Raw genomic sequence first — 17,456 nt, forward strand, 5'->3', positions numbered from 1 at the left:
TAGAGGTGACTTCCGTTTGGAAAACGTAGGAAGCCGAGGCGCTGGGTTGCTTTGCCAGGGTGCAAAACTGGAAAGAGAGGAGGCATTTACAGTATTTTTCCCTGGGAAGGAAGTCGACCTTCGAAGCCAATAGCGCGTCCACTACACGTCGAAAAGCAACCCTCGTTTGGTTTTAACTGAATGGTGGCGAAACTCAGCGCCGCGCGCTGGTTAGCAAGCCTGAGAAAGGCGAAGTTTTTGCCCCACGATTCGGAACCCTTATTGGACGGCGGAGACGAGTCAAGCCTTCCCTGATCGGTGGCTCCCCCCTTCTCCGCGCTTCAGGTTGCAATCGGACTGGGCCGGTTCAAACCGCGTGCCAAAATCGTATGCAGCAAGCAAGACTTCCGTGTCACATGCCTGGCAGGATCGGGCAGAAAAGTTTTCAAATTCCTGAGCCTCTCTGAAGGAGCATCCGGTCCCCTCGCCAACCTGGCCCGGACCTTGCGCTCTTCCGTCGCCTGAGAAGGAAATCTCGGCCACGGGGAGGGAGCAGGAATCTTGATTTATTTTTCTCTCCCTGGACAACTTGTGTGCGTCTCCCCTTCCCCCCTCCTCGCAATGTTGGAGACACGAGTGTGTGCGTGCGCGCCCGGAGGAAGCAGCGGCAAGCGCCTCTCCTCTCCTCCGCCCTCTACTCCCTGCGTCTAGGGCTTTGCAAAGGAGGAGGAAGAGGAAGATGACGAGCCAATGCAATTAGCCTAACAAGGGACGGGCGGCGGCGGCTTTTGCCCGGGCCACTGACACATCCTCGTTCTTTCCTCGCCGGGGCGACGGAGGAGGCGGCTCGGAGTCCGGTTGAAAAAGTCCAGCGGGATCTTCCCCTTCGCTCCTCTTTTCCTCGCGGGGCTTTTTGGAAAGGGGGAGGGAGAGTCCCTTTTTTCCCGGACCCCATTGTGAAGAGGCGGCTTGCTTGGGATTTGCGCGCTGGACGCCGCTTTTTAAAACATTTTTGCTCTTTCCTAAAAGGTGGAGACGGGTCGTTTTCCTGGCTGAGCGTTATCTTTTTAAGGTGGGAGTGGCTGCCCCCCCCCCCGCTCTTCCTTGGTGCATGTGGGCAGCCGTGTTTTTCTTTTGCTTTTCCCTCCGTCCCCACTTCCTCCCTCGGGCGCCTATTTTTGCCGCGCGCCACTCCCCCCCCCCCCCCAATGTGGACTCCAGCGGATTTTTTCTTCCTTTGTAACTGGGGACTGAAATAATGGCGACCCGTTGGACAGCGGGGCCACCCGGGGGAGAGGGAGCCCCTCCACCGGCCGAAGTCCCCGGGAACTGCAGCCAGGTAGGACCCGGGGCCCCGAGCGGGGCAGGCGGGGGGCTAAACCCGACCCCGGCGGCGGGGGGACGGGCAAAGGCTGGGGCGAGCGCCGCCGCGGTGTTTATGAGGGAAGCCACCGGCGGGGGCGGTTCGGTTGCCGTCGCCGTGCGTGGGGAAAGGCTCGGATTGGAGCGGCTTTAATGGCCGCCCCATCCCTTTGGCCTGCCTGCTTCCTGCCTTCCCGTCCCGGAGTTGCTGGGAGCGGTGCGTGCCGCTCTCGGCCCCCCCGACCCTCGAGCGAGAAAGACGGGAAAAGGGGCGGGAAAAAGAGAAAGTTTCTAGCCGCCGCCGCCGCGGCTCCGCTCCCCTTCCCTCTCCCGCTCTTGGAGGCTGGATGGGCTCCTGGTCCTGACAGGACGCGGAGGCCCGGGCAAGAGAGCGGCGACTCTTTCCTCGCTCGCCTCTCCCCATTTGCTCCGGGGGGTGGGATGCCACAGCGGGACCCCCTCTTGTTGATAAAGGGAGGGAGCGCTGACTGCTCGAGTCCTTCCCCTGCCCTCTCTGGAAAACCGTTTAGGAAAGGCAGCCCCAGACTTCGCTTTCCTTTCTCTGCCTCTCTCCCCGCTTTCCCTTTGTCCCATTGATCTGATAGGAGAGAGAGAGGGCGGTGCAGTCTTCCCCGTTCTTTTTTCGTGAAGCCCTTGAATGACACTGTTCTATTTTTCCCTCCCTCTGGTGCCTCTGTGTGTCTGTGTGTGTGTGTACGTACATATTTCCTTACCCTCTTTTTTTACAAGCCAACTCCAGCAGCTTCCCAGGGCTGTGGGGCTTTCTGCCACCATCCCTGCTCTGCTGCTGGGATGTTAGTCTATGGATCTCAAATTCGCAAAGGTATGCATTTTTCATGGGCTTAACCGTGGCATTGTCACTTTCCAATTAACAGCTTGTCCTTAGCCAACTGTTTCAAGCCTCCATCCCAGGCTCTATATTAATAGTACTTAATAACATTAGATCTCTGTCAGTGCTGTGTTTGCTCTGTGCTAGATATCAAAAGTGAGTTCTTTTACTCAGAAATGTTATGAGGGTGTCTTTTGGCCTGGCATGCCAGAATATTGTGTGTTGTGTCTGCGTATATGGAGTGCGAAAGCATATGGTGTATAAAAGTTTTATCATCTGCATGCAAAGCTTTGAGGTGCAACTTTCTGTTCTGTGATTATAATTATTATAAGTTGTATACTTATTTGTTTTAATTACTAGGAAAGCCTGTGGAGCTGATTTATTGTGAATGTCTTCTTGAGAGATGGAACTGAACACTTTTTAAATATAGGGTTAGTTTAGGAAGGAAGGCTTAATCTACTATTTTGTCCCTGGTTTACCTTGTGGTTTAATGTAAAAGTGCCACATGGTATTATGGCATTGTAAGCTCACTTTGAATGTTAAAAGAGTCGCTTTGAATATCACAGCTTGGCTGGGTAAATCCTATGTAGAAAATTACAGTGGAGAACTGTCATTGTTTATGTTTGAGGCTTAGCATTTCAAGTGCTTTTTCCAACTTTTTTTTGCAAAAGAATAATAAGCCATGGATTCTTAGTCTTCCAACCCCATATTTTTTTATGTCTGGAAACATTATTGTTAGGAAATGAAAGAAAAAGTGCTGCTAGACTGAGATTTTATTTCTCAATAACTCTTCCACTGAGGAGAAGTTGTGGGACCAGGCACTATTTATATAATCCACCTATCATTAGCATGGTAAACCATAATGAATCCCTTGGAGTTGAGGCATACAAAGTAGGTAAGGTGATACCATTTCATTGAACTAGCTCCTGTTTGTAAAAGGCAACTTCAACTTAAATGGAAATGCTGTAATGTTTTTTTTTTCCTTTTTGGAACCAAATGACAGTCCTTATGTTCTACCTGGGAGACACGGGGGAAGGTGTTCTACCCTATCTTGAAATATTGTCTGTTCTTTTATTAACCATAATAGCCTCTACTGACCTGTGTGTGTTGTTCTCCAGCATTGACAGAGTACTACACCTTTCTACCAAATTCCATTAGATCTGTAACTTGAAATGTAGCCTTTGTTTTGTATATTTGTTCAGGATGAATAAAAAATCACCCATAATCAAATTACCACTATATATTTGATCAGAATAACAGTGCTTTGTTTTGTTTTTTTAAATGTTAGATTTATATCCCACCTTTGGTTCAAGCAATCACTTTTAGCAGTACTACACTACAATTAAAAATGGAATTTCTTTGAGATGAAATGTAAACCTTTTACTGGAATACTGTAAGCTTTAACTGGGGCATGGCTAAAAAAAAAGTATAATTGACATCCAGGGTAACTGAAGTGATCTGTGGAGACAGTGTACTAAAATTTTTACATGGTGTTTGAATATACGTTTTTCGTGGTGATATATATGGACATAAATGACAAATAGGGCTTTTGGAATGCAGTTTGGATGGATGAGCTTTAGCAACTCCATACTGATGACACAGTAATTATGAAGTAGGCACCCAGAGTATAATGAGAAATAATACGTTTTAATTTTGTTTTCTTTCATTCTTTCATTAATGCTAACTGTGGTTCTGGTTTTGTTCTCTAAAAGTGAACACTGAATCATAAATAATTCCAGCCAGAGAAAGGAAAAGGAGGGTCCTCTCAGTTCAAGGAGTTGCTCTGATTGACAATGATTTGATAATTAGAAAGTATGATGCTTGAACTGGTTTTATTTTGATGATGATACATTTTAACAAATAGGGTACTATTGTATAGCTGCTTTTACACCTTAGAGTCACTTGTTGAATATGAACAGGTAGCAAGCATATCTGTTTGCTTTTCAGTGTGCAAGGAAATATTTAGTTCAGATATTTACCTGTTCCCCCCTGTGCAGGAAAAATCAGATCTGAAATATCTAAAAAATTTTTTTTCATTTTCTTTCACTGGTACTGCAAAGGGGACCAGTTGCTTTTTTTATTTTTATTTATATTTATATATAAAAGCTGATTCTATCTGGTTTTCTAAGAGATAACTGTAAAGGCCTTGACAGACTTAAAATGAAAAGAGAATTTGCTCATTCCTTTGCCCTATTAACCTTTTGTTGAACTATTATTATTGTAAAATATGAATAGTACTTGTCTACCATTTCGTGTCTTGTTACTTATATGGTGTAAGTAATTTCTTTTGAAAAAAAGAATTCAGGCATGTGTTCACATTTCTACAGGAATAGTGTGCATATATATACATCTGTATACATCAAATATCCAGAACAAATGAGTAACATTATACAAATACGCAAAGTTCTCTGTTCATATAATGCAGTTCCACTCAGTGTGTGGCCTCTTAATACATTATGGATCAACAGACATTTTTTTATTTATGAATGCAACTATCATAAACTTTTTACTTCATGGGTTAATATTATGTGTTACACTTGCCTTCAAACACAATTTCTTAGGAATTATTGCAGGCAATGAGATGTATATGATGAGAATAAGTTTTAAGGAAAGAGTTGTTTGTGGTTCACCTAAACACAATGATACTAGTATTGAAATAATATCTATCATATTATCAGTATTGCATTTGTTAGGGAAGCCGTAATATAAACAAGATAAAATTGTACTCATGAGTTTTTGCCTTCGTTGTTGGAATTGTTGCTTCAAATGTAGGATTTATGAACATCTTTAGGGATTGCTTTTGGATCTTTTATTCCAGTGTAGAATGTGTCTTAAGATGTTGGGAATTATCATGTGCTAATTCTTTTTCCTTTCAACATTCTACTGTAATATGTTTTTTTGTGTGTATGTACACACACACATGTGTGTGTCTGTTCAGAGCTAAAGACTTAAAGATTGATTATCTACATATTTACTCAGAATGCAGTCTTTCTGGGTTCAGTAGGGTATGTGTTCATAAACTTTATAGAGGAAGAGAGGAAGATGAGAGGAAGAGAGCTTGAACATGGTTTTTTCCAATTTGAGAGTACTAAAGAGATCATTGGTCGTTGCTTTTTTTTTTATTATTGTATGCCGCCCAGAGTCAGTTGTTGAGATGGATGGCTATTGAAATCAATCAATCAATCAAATAAATAAATAAATTCAAATGGGTTTGTATTTCTAGGACTTAAGACTCACCTCTGCTTAATATCCAGATTTTAGGACATGATATTTCTTTTTTAATTTTACCAGTTTGTTTTTCTGTAAAATGATGTTCTTATGTCTGGCTTAGCCCATCATGACATCTTTTATGTTTATATGGGCACTAGGAGAGGTAGGGGAGGGGATAAATCTGGACGTTCGGGTATCTGTAGCCTTGTGTGATCTCTATGGTGAGTTTGCCCAGTCAGGAGCAGCTCAGGATTTCTTGTCATCTATGAGAGCTATGATCCTAGTACGAGGTCATATATTTATGCAGCAAGACACTCACTGGGTTCGAAATTCCATTCAGAGATAGCATGTAATCTGAAGATGGAGGATCCTTGTGTGACTGTTGTCATGGTCGAACAGTTTCCTGGGTCAATTTTAGATTGTTTGTAGGGAACACTGTAGTGGTAAAGACTGGTTAAAATGGTGTTTGATGGAACCAGATAATTTTGTACTTAAGGAATTTCCCACAGTATCTGTGTGTCAAACTGTCCTTGTCTGACTAGTCTCTGGAATACAAAGGAGGCCTGGGTGGTTGACGCTGTCACATCCTTGTGCAAAGCTGAATCAGTCTGGAGGAACTGAGAGCAGTAATACAGAGAGGATATCAGATGAAGCACAAATGGAAAAACTCTTGGAATAGTTCCGATTCACATTGAGTGAGGCCCATCTGAAAGCCCAATTGAAGTCTTATTGTGCTGCAGTAGAGTAAAAAGTGCTTACAAGTAGTCCTGGTTTAGCGATCACAATTGGGACTGGTTGTTAAGCAAGGTGGTCGCTAGGTGAAACTGTGACTGTGTTTATGATCTTACTTCAGTTTCCCTTTGCTTTACAGACCTGTGAAGGTCATAAACGTGAGGATTGGTTGCAAAGTTACTTTCTCATCACCGTTGTACCAGCGAATGGTCACTGTATGAGGCAGTTGCTAAACAGCGACTACCTGTACTTCTCTGCCTCAGTTGCATCCATATAGATTAGCATAGTATACTTTAATGCACTATGTTTGGAACATTCCCTCCATCAAAATATTGGAGAGCAGGAGCTAGAACAGTCAGTAGCTCTCTGTGGACAAAGTTAATTTTGGGCTAATTAACCTTTTTTTAGTTTCTCAGTAACATAGTTAGCATATTCTTTGTTTTGTGCTCACTAAAAAGAAAGTTGCTCAAACCATCTGTCATTTTGAACTCCTCCTGATGTTCAGCCTTCCAGTTCTGAGTATGCATGTGTTTCCACACAGGGCAAGCACAAGGAGGCAGATGAAAAAACACACATGAAATAATCACACAAACACTGCAATTTATGTTCTTGCATCAGACATAGGGATACAAATATGTAATAGTGGCATCTGTGTGATGTTGTCAACACCCCCCCCCCCAAGTTTGGCATTACTTGTGGTTTGCTGCATATGCCACTGTGAGCACATGATTTAGTAATTCTGTATAAATTAAAATACTACTCAATTTCAACAGAAACTCTAGTCCTCTGATGTGCTTTGAAGCTTTAAGCTTTTTTTTCTCAGTGGCCTTAATTTTCTTGTTGCTTTGATAAATTTTAGAAGCGTGGTATTCCTTTATGTAGAGTTTCATTCAAGGTGCAGATATCATTTTAAGTGTGAAGAAAGTCAAGAAGCTTGTTCTGAAGGGGCTTAATGATGCTTAACTGATATTGTAACAGCACCTCTGCAAAGAGGCAAGGAACACAGGGCTTTCACCAGTCTTAACAAGTGGCTTTCAGTTTGAATACTAAGCAGTAAATGGAACTGGTATGTCAATTCAGGTCAGCTTCTAGCAACGGATCCCCTTAATATATACTGTGAATACTGACAGTTTCCTGAGATAATGGCAAATCAGACTTGCTATTTACAAGCTCCACTTGCATCTAAATACTACTACAATATTGTGTTTGTGTATAAATAAATAATATAAATATAAGAATTAAAATTTTTATTTCATATTTTTATATATAACTCAAGGCAGTGAACATACCTAATACTCCCTCCTCCTCCTATTTTCCCACAACAACCACCTGTGAGGTGAGTTGGGCTGAGAGTGAGTGACTGGCCCAAGGCCACCCAGATGGCTTTCGTGCCTAAGGTGCGTCTAGAACTCTCAGTCTCTTGGTTTCTAGCCCAGCACCTTAACCACTACCCCAAACTGCTGCATGGTCTCTGTCTGTATATATGCACGCGCGCATACAGGCACACACACACTGTATGCATGTGTGCATAGATCTCTGTATGCTAACTACTTGGCAATTAAATTATCATTAGCAAAATGATTTATTTACAGATATGGTTTGCTATATTTTACTCTTCCAAAGTCTGAGACCTATTTTATATTTACTCTTTTCATAATGATGTTGCCTATCAGTTGGAAGTAATTGTGGAAATTTATTATAGAGCAGCATGATTTATGTCTATTAGTATCTTAAAATGCTAGTGGCTGAAGAAATCACTTATCTGCACATTTGGTTAAATCAGCCTTTCTCAATCTTTTGACCCTGGAGGAACCCTTGAAATATTTTTTAGACCTTGGGGAACCCCTGCACATTCAGGTTCAAATATTGGCCAGAAGTTACAAAATTATTATATTTGTTTCATGTGTAGGCCTGTATATATGCATTGACAGTGTTTTTAAATAAAAATAAAGAATGAAACTTACCTCTTTAATGTGAAGTTGCCTGAATTTGAAATAATTTTTTAAAATAGTGATCTCCCAGAGAACCCCTAGGTGACCCCTTGTGGAACCCTTGTTGTTTATTCGTTCAGTCGCTTCCAACTCTTCATGACTTCATGGACCAGCCCATGTCAGAGCTTCCTGTCGGTTGTCACCACCCCCATCTCCCCCAAGGTCGAATCCATCACCTCTAGAATGTTATCCATCCATCTTGTCCTTGGTCATCCCCTCTTCCTTTTGCCTTCCACTCTCCCTAGCTTCAGCATCTTCTCCAGGGTGTCCTGTCTTCTCATTATGTGGCCAAAGTATTTCAGTTTTGCTTTGAATATCATTCCCTCAAGTGAGCAGTCTGGCTTTATTTCCTGGAGTATGGACTGGACACGAAACCCTAGTTGAGAATCCCTGGGTTAAATTGTTAGTGATTTGTTATTATAGAAACAGGAGAGGTGTTGCACTGTAAATAGGAACCTAAAGGGATAAATACAATTGTTGTGCTGAGCAGATAATATGGGAAATGAAGCCAACACATTTCAAGGGCATTAGACTGGGACACGACAGCTGGTGTAAACCAAAGGATTTATTCCATGAATATTGGAATTATACTGAATGCCACTTCCATGAAGTATTTTTTGCCACTGTGAGATATAGCATGCTGGACTAGGGGGCCTTTGTCCTTTTCCAATAGGACTTTTCTTATGTTCTTACAGTCAATTATCTGATAAACTATTGTTAAGTATCACATTACTGTGATAGTCAAGGAGGCATTGGAAACAGAATTGTGCTTCAGCTTTGGATTTTTCAATATCTGTTCTGTAATAATCTTTCCGTCTCTTAGGCAGCAATTGTCCCAAACCTATGCCTGAACAAATACTACTCTTCTCCAAATGCCATGGCCCATAATGGTAAAGCGGGCAGCTGCAAGAAAGTTCTCTCTCCAGTACAACTAGTGGTTCTTTTATTTGTGGGATGCTCTTGCTAGAGAAATTGGGTTGGTGTTTTGACATCAGGTTCCCCTTCTAGTAAGCATTTAAACTTTAATACTTCTTACTGATTTTCTGTAGAGATTTTGAAAAAAAAAAAAAGATTTATTTTGGCTTATTTTGTTATTTATTTGGTGTTCTTGGGTTTATGTCTGTTAACACTCCAGTTGGGTGGTACGCTCCAAGGTTCTCTGTTAGAGCTCCCTTGTTATGGAACTTGAAATAAGAACAGCCTTCTCATAGTTTACATTCAGAAAGCTATTAAAGAACTGGTCGTTTGGATCTTTGAACTTAATACTAATGTCTCCACTGCATTGTAATTTATGGATATTAAAAGAGGGGAAAAAAGGAAAAGAAAAAGAAAAAAGCTGCTTGGAAAAAGTGGATAAGTATTTAGTTTCTAAGTTCCCCTCCGTGTTGTTGTTTATTTGTTTAGTCGCTTCCGACTCTTTGTGACTTCATGGACCAGCCCACGCCAGAGCTTCTTGTCGGTTGTCAACACCCCCAGCTCCCCCAGGGACGAGTCCGTCACCTCTAGAATATCATCCATCCACTTTGCCCTTGGTCGGCCCCTCTTCCTTTTGCCCTCCACTCTCCCTAGCATCAGCATCTTCTCCAGGGTGTCCTGTCTTCTCATGATGTGGCCAAAGTATTTCAGTTTTGCCTTGAATATCATTCCCTCCAGTGAGCAGTCTGGCTTTATTTCCTGGAGTATGGACTGGTTTGATCTTCTTGCAGTCCAAGGCACTCTCAGAATTTTCCTCCAACACCACAGTTCAAAAGCATCGATCTTCCTTCTCTCAGCCTTCCTTATGGTCCAGCTCTCGCAGCCATATGTTACTACGGGGAACACCATTGCTTTAACTATGAGGACCCTTGTTGTCAGTGTGATGTCTCTGCTCTTAACTATTTTATCGAGATTGGTCATTGCTCTTCTCCCAAGGATTAAGCGTCTTCTGATTTCCTGACTGCAGTCAGCATCTGCAGTAATCTTTGCACCTAGAAATACAGTCTTTCACTGCTTCTACATTTTCTCCCTCTATTTGCCAGTTATCAATCAAGCTAGTTGCCATAATCTTGGTTTTTTTGAGGTTTAGCTGCAAGCCAGCTTTTGCACTTTCTTCTTTCACCTTCATCATAAGGCTCCTCGGTTCCTCTTTGCTTTCAGCCATCAAAGTGGTATCATCTGCATATCTGAGATTGTTAATGTTTCTTCCAGCAATTTTAACTCCAGCCTTGGATTCCTCAAGCCCAGCATGTCGCATGATGTGTTCTGCGTACAAGTTGAATAGGTAGGGTGAGAGTATACAGCCCTGCCGTACTCCTTTCCCAATCTTAAACCAGTCCGTTGTTCCGCAGTCTGTTCTTACTGTTGCTACTTGGTCGTTATACAGGTTCTTCAGGAGGCAGACAAGATGACTTGGTATCCCCATACCACTAAGAACTTGCCACAATTTGTTATGGTCCACACAGTCAAAGGCTTTAGAACAGTCAATAAAACAGAAATAGATGTTTTTCTGAAACTTCCTGGCTTTTTCCATTATCCATCGGATATTGGCAATTTGGTCCCTAGTTCCTCTGCCTTTTCTAAACCCAGCTTGTACATCTGGCAATTCTCGCTCCATGAATTGCTGAAGTCTACCTTGCAGGACCTTGAGCATTACCTTACTGGCATGTGAAATGAGTGCCACTGTTCAACAGTTTGAACATTCTTTGGTGTTTCCCTTTTTTGGTATGGGGATATAAGTTGATTTTTTCCAGTCTGATGGCCATTCTTGTGTTTTCCAAATTTGCTGGCATATAGCATGCAATTACCTTGACAGCATCATCTTGCAAGATTTTGAACAGTTCAGCTGGGATGCCGTTGTCTCCTGCTGCCTTGTTATTAGCAATGCTTCTTAAGGCCCATTCAACCTCACTCTTCAGGATGTTTGGTTCTAGCTCACTGACCACACCGTCAAAGCTTGCCACCTTTTCTTGCCACCTTTTCTTGATCTCTTCTTCTTCTGTTAGGGCCTTGCCATCTTTGTTTTTGATCATACCCATGTTTGCCTGGAATTTACCTCCAATGTTTGTAATTTTCTGGAAGAGGTCTCTTGTCCTTCCTATTCTATTGTCTTCTTCCACTTCCACACATTGCTTGTTTAAAAATAATTCCTTATCTCTTCTGGCTAACCTCTGGAATTTTGCATTTAATTGGGCATATCTCCCCCTATCACTGTTGCCTTTTGCTTTCCTTCTTTCTTGGGCTACTTCTAGTGTCTCAGCAGACAGCCACTTTGCCTTCTTGGTTTTCTCTTTCTTTGGGATGTATTTTGTTGCCGCCTCCTGAACAATGTTGCAAACGTCTGTCCATAGTTCCTCCGGGACCCTATCTACTAAGTCCAGTCCCTTAAATCTATTCTTCACCTCCACTGCATATTCCTTAGGAATATTAGTGAGCTCATATCTAGCTGATCTGTGGGTCTTCCCTAATCTCTTTAGTCTGATCCTAAATTGTGCAAGAAGAAGTTCGTGATCTGAACTACAGTCAGCTCCAGGCCTTGTTTTTACCGACTGTATAGATGTCCGCCACCTTTGGCTGCAAAGGATGTAGTCAATCTGATTTCGGTGTTGTCCATCTGGTGAAGTCCATGTATAAAGCCGTCTCTTAGGTTGTTGGAAGAGAGTGTTTGTTATGCAGAGTGAGTTGTCTTGGCAAAATTCTATCAGCCTATGTCCTGCTTCGTTTTGTTCTCCCAGCCCATGCTTACCTGTAATTCCAGGTGTCATTTGACTGCCCACCTTAGCATTCCAGTGTCCCGTGATGAAAATAACGTCTCTTTTAGGCGTGTTGTCCAGTAGGTGCTGCAGATCCTCATAGAACTGCTCTACTTCAGCTTCTTCAGCATCTGTGGTTGGACGTATATTTGGATCACTGTGATGTTAGATGGCTTGCCCTGAATTCGAATTGAGATCATTCTATCGTTTTTTTGGATTGTATCCAAGCACTGCTTTAGCCACTTTACTATTAATTATGAAGGCTACTCCATTTCTTCTGTGGTCCTCTTGTCCTCAGTAGTAGATCTGGTGATCATTTGATGTGAAGTGGCCCATTCCAGTCCATTTCAGTTCACTGATGCCCAAAATGTCTATCTTTAATCTTGACATCTCACCAATAACCACATCCAATTTGCCCTGACTCATAGATCTTACATTCCAGGTTCCAATGGTGTGCTGATCCTTAGAACATCGGATTCGCTGTTCACCACCAGCACCGTCGGCCGCTAGCCGTCCTTTCGGCTTTGAGCTAGCTGCGTCATCACGTCTGGGGCTAGTTGAACTCATCCTCTGTTCCTCCCCAGTAGCATTTTGACCATCCTCCGACCTGGGGGTCTCATCTTCCGATGGTATACCGACATATCTCTGGTTGTACTGATCCATTTAGTTTTCACGGCAAGAATACTGGGGTGGGTTGCCATTACCTTCCCCAGGGATCGCATTTAGTCTGACCTCTCTGTCATGACTTTCCCGTCTTGGGTGGCCCTTCACGGTTTAGCCCATGGCATCATTGAGGTGCTCAAGCTCCAGCACCACGACAAGGTAACGATCCTTTGCTGAAGATCCCCTCCCTACTTTTTCATATTACAAAATAACTCAGTGTACCTTGGAGCTTCTTCTCAATGTTATATTCAGCATCAGCTGTATAATTGAAGCAACTGTCTGCCATTTATTTCTCAGAAATCATATTTTATGTTGATTGAAATTTTCTATTTTGAAAGGGTTAATTTAATGTAATCATTGTGATGTTAATCGCTTCCTATTGTATAAATACCACTGCACTTGGCTATTAGTTGTATTCTATAATTAATAATTATAATTATAATATAATTTAAAGAGCACTGTTAAAAAACACAACTGGCTGTTTAAATAGTTATTGGGGGATTGAGAACAAGATAAGTAGGCACCTAGGTTTTATATGATGCTGATTATTGTAATTTTATGAAGTGTGTAGTTTGTTGATGGTTTAATTATGGTGTATTGATATTTATAGTGTTTATGGTATTATTTATATTTTGTTACATTATTTCTTCAGTTTTAACTTTCTAAGCTTCTTAGATTTGCCCAGTTAAAGCAACATAGAAGCACTTGTAAAATTAAAAAAAAAATCAGTTTGTTGCCCTGAAGTGCCCTGAATAAAACATGTAAGGCCTTCCCATTAAATAAAATAAAGCTTATTTTGTTGAGAACGCAGCAGATTATTTCAGAAATCAAGTAGATTTCATATTAAGTGGTATATTTTAGTCTTTTCTGTTACTCTGGATTTCAGTGAAGTTACTGGACCTAAACACACTGAAAACCTAACCTAGTCTAGTTATAAAATGTACAATCAGTTGATGTACAAAGCAAGAACCTCTTGACTTGTGCAACTGTTTGATATGAAATAAATGTGCTGCTATGTTTTATTTTATGTGTGAATCTGTTTTATGCCCAATATGCATGTGATCTAGTAAGAAGGAAACAACACCCATTTTTTACTTGGAATACAGTAAATAAAGAACTAGCTCTAAATGTGGCTGCTTTTTAAGATATCAGATATTTCACTTGGAAGCCATCTCAATACCAGTTAAACTAGATCAAACAAAAATAGAGTATAAAAATAAATTCTTACATTTTTACCCTCTATATTGCCCAGAGACCAAAATTTCTGTTGAAGAATGCAGAGATTTTGCATATCCAAGCAAAACACAATTTACCTTTCCTCTCTGTAATATCAAATCTTAAGTACTGCAAAGTATGTCAGCATTTTTGGAAAAGTTGGTGATGTTATATCTGCAACTTCTATGCCATAATCTAGTCAGATTCTTTCATATTTCTATGGATGAATGGCTATGCTGGCTCCATTGTTAATGTTGGCACACCCAGTTTATCAGGACCTCACCCAGACTGTGTCAAGCAGCAAGAGGCCCTTTAACCTCCAATGTAAGAGCAATGAGATGAATCACTGTCATCAGCTCCAGGCTGATTAAACATAGTAAACAAGAAAATTATCTAAGATGTGGACTTTCATCTCTTAGAGTTTAAAATAATGAGCTTCTAGTTCTACAATCTATCAGACTCATGCAAGATCTTACACAAAATCTTACCTTGGACATTTATTTGTTAAGTAATAGCCTGTTGAATGTTTAAAACTATTGGGGAGAAAGATAGTTGACTTCTCAGTTTAATGAGTCTTTCCCTTCGCCTACAGTTTTTAAAACCACATAGTCTCTACAGAATGGAATTGCCTTCTTTGAAAGGCCTAAATACCCTAGCACCCTCAGTTAACACTCATGTTTTAAACTGTTGTTCTTCAGCAGATGGCCTGTGGTTTACTACTGGATTGTCATTTGACTACAGCTGTGTGTATGACCTTAGTGTCACCATTCTCTCACTCTTCCTCCCTTTATAATGTGTGTTAATTTATAGCAAAATTGCTCTAGCATTCAGCTATATGAAGGATTGGCTTACCCAGACTAATGCTAATCTCCTTTGATAATATTAGTAACTTAATTAGATTTTGGGAGTGCTTTAGACATAATGGATCTGGATCTTGGCAAAGCCTTTGACGAAGTCTCTCATGTTAGCCTCCTTAATAATAATAAAAAAAGATATGGGCTAGTTGATACTACTGTTGAATGGACTCAAAGTTGGCTGAATGTGCACAAAGAGTGCTTGTTAATCACTTCAGTTTAGAGGAAACTATTGTATGGAGTGCCACAAGACTCTGTTTTGGACTTGATGCTGTCAATATTTGAAACCATGCCCTATAAGGAATGGTTAAAGGTTTCAGTTATGGAAAACATGACTGAGGGAACATGTAATAACAGTCTTCAGATACATGAAGGATTATCACACAGAAGAGGGAGCAGACTTTTTTTTTTGCCCCAGGGGATAGGAGAATGGATAAGACACCCACCTTATGGAACATTCTCTCCCCCAAAGTGAGGTCAGCTCCATCCCTCATTTTCAGGAAGTCTCTCAAGACCTGACTTTGTCATCAGGCCTAGGGGTCTCAGGGGTCTGGTGAGATCCTGAGGTGGTTCCACCACTGATCAATTTCTCATGTGTATGTGTGTGTTTTAAAACCTTTTTAATATGACTGTGTTTGACATGTTTATTGTTTTTATACTTTTTTTTTTTGCTGTATGCTGCCCAGAGTCACTTCTTGTGAGATGGGCAGCCATATAAATTTGGTAAATAAATGAAATGAAATGAAATTATAAAGAAATAGGTTCAGCATGGATGTCAGGAGGATCAGGTGGCTTCACTGGAGATCTTCAGACAAAAGTTGGCTGATCATCTAGCAGAGATGCTCTGAGGTTCCGTCCAATCCTATTGTTCTGTGAAGTTGTACTACTTCTTAGTGTTTTTTGTTTTGTTTTGTTTTGTTCCTGCAGATATACTATGAACCAGCAATAGCAGTAGCTGATAATGAGAACTTGTGGTCAAGTGGTTGGATGTTTTGGTTACCAGAAAGTAAGGGGGGCAGGGAATTGATGGTCACAGCTGTTGAATAGTGCTTTGAACTTCAAAATATGGTTAGAAATCCCACATCCCTGGACCTATAGTCTTTGAGGAATCTCATTATAGACCTCCAGTTTCTTTAGTTATGCAGAGATACTATATTATGCATTATTGAAGCCCTTCCATTTGGTTTTCCCTTCTAATGAAAGCATAGCATTACAGGTAACAGCAATTGGGGCCGGAATTTCTGTCACTAAGGGATGCGGTCGCAAAGCAGTCATGAGAGGCGTGGGTCAGGGTGGGTGCATGAGGGCGCGAGGGGGTGTGCAAGAGGTGCGGGTCGGAGGCTGTGCGAAAGGCGCAGGTCAGGGAGGGGGTGGGGGTGCATGAGAGGTGCAGTGCTGGTCAGGGAGGGTGTTCTAGAGTGCATCATGGGTCGAGGAGTATGTGTGTGGGTGTAAGAGAGGTGCGGCAAGGATCGGTGCATGCAGGGATGCGCGAGTGGCTGGCATGTGAGTAGTAGAACCCTGCATATTTATTACTGAATTCTGGCAGTCCTGTATAAGATTTGAAACTTGCACACTTTCACTATTTTAACTTCTTGAAAATAGAGGTCTAGTTTTTAATTTCTTTTGCCTGGTTGCTGAGCAATAAATCAGGTGTCACTTTGGAATCTAGTCTAATTACAAATGGTCTGTGCTGATTGGGTGATTCTTGAAATGGTTATTGCATTTATGTCTACTTAATATGCAAGTTATATGGTAGTTCTCCACGTGCTCTATTGAGTACAGCAAATAGGATGTAGACTAGAATCATTCCCAGTACTGGAAAGATGCTTTTGGTAAACAAATATTTCCATTACTGGTTAGAATATACTTCTATCATCTTAATGCTAGTTTAAAGGAAGGATTGTGCAATAACTCAAATAGTTTCTTTCTGTACTAAGTTTTCCAGCAATCAAATCAGTCCTGGCTCTACTTCTAAACTAACTTTGCACTGAACATTCCTCACTTGGATTTGCTGAAAGAGTGATGTGACCCCATGGAGCTGATTATATTTCCTGGACTGCATATTTTAAGTGGATCTTGGCAAATTTAAAACTTACAGCCCAAGTCTATGCAATGTTTACTCAGAATCAAGTCTTCCTGAGTTCAGTAGGACTTATTCCCAAGTAAATGTACATCAGAGTGCAACTTTAGTACATGCACATTTTTGGGGGAAGGACATATTTTTAATAACAAGACATTTGGAAATGTGGTTAATACACAAAAGCATACTAGGTTTTCTGACTGAGTTTGTAGTTCCAGTCTGATAGTCGCTCAGGATGTATTTACCCCCTGATAGCTTTTGCAGCAGTTTGGTAAAGAGATTGTAAATATAGTATAGTTCTGTGCGCATTTTGAATGTGTAGTGAGATGTTAAAATAATAATCCTTTTCTAATAAGTAATGAAGTTATTTTGGAGCTGGTACTTGAAGGGTGTTGCCTGCTGATTGACATAATGAATTCCTGTTTTAAAAGTAAGTGGTGATCCATCCACTAATGAAATAATATTTTCAGTAGGTATGATTTAGTCTTTGACTCTAATTTCTTAGGAAAGCTAGCTGTGGTGAAAGAACACCTGTGGGCATATTATTTGTTTGCTTTAATAAACAGTATTATTAAATCATATGGGGAAAGTTATAGGATTATAAAATGGGTGTGCAATCTAAGACTAAGAGCTGTATCACAATCACAAAGCTTTGGGTTTAGCCTTAGAAACCTTCTGAAAGTTACTGCCAAACTGTAATTTTATTATGAGACCAAAGGGAGAAATTATTAAATACAGGGGAGGTTATCATATTCACTATATTTAAATTAAATCAAAAGTGTTTATCTT

At 41.0% G+C, this 17,456-nt stretch overlaps 1 protein-coding gene across 2 annotated transcripts in view; it reads left to right on the forward strand.

The window, feature by feature from the left end:
- The first annotated feature begins 481 nt into the window (after nucleotides 1-481).
- Nucleotides 482-17,456, forward strand: part of ARHGAP21 (Rho GTPase activating protein 21) — a 101,681-nt gene continuing 84,706 nt past the window's right edge. For both annotated transcript variants that reach the window (XM_063303511.1, XM_063303512.1), the window contains exon 1: nucleotides 482-1,318. In XM_063303511.1, the coding sequence (XP_063159581.1) occupies nucleotides 1,238-1,318 (81 nt within the window). In that variant the 5' untranslated portion in view covers nucleotides 482-1,237. The remainder of the gene's footprint in view (nucleotides 1,319-17,456) is intronic.

This window comes from Candoia aspera, chromosome 4, assembly GCF_035149785.1.
Source record: "Candoia aspera isolate rCanAsp1 chromosome 4, rCanAsp1.hap2, whole genome shotgun sequence".
Lineage (NCBI taxonomy): Eukaryota > Metazoa > Chordata > Lepidosauria > Squamata > Boidae > Candoia > Candoia aspera.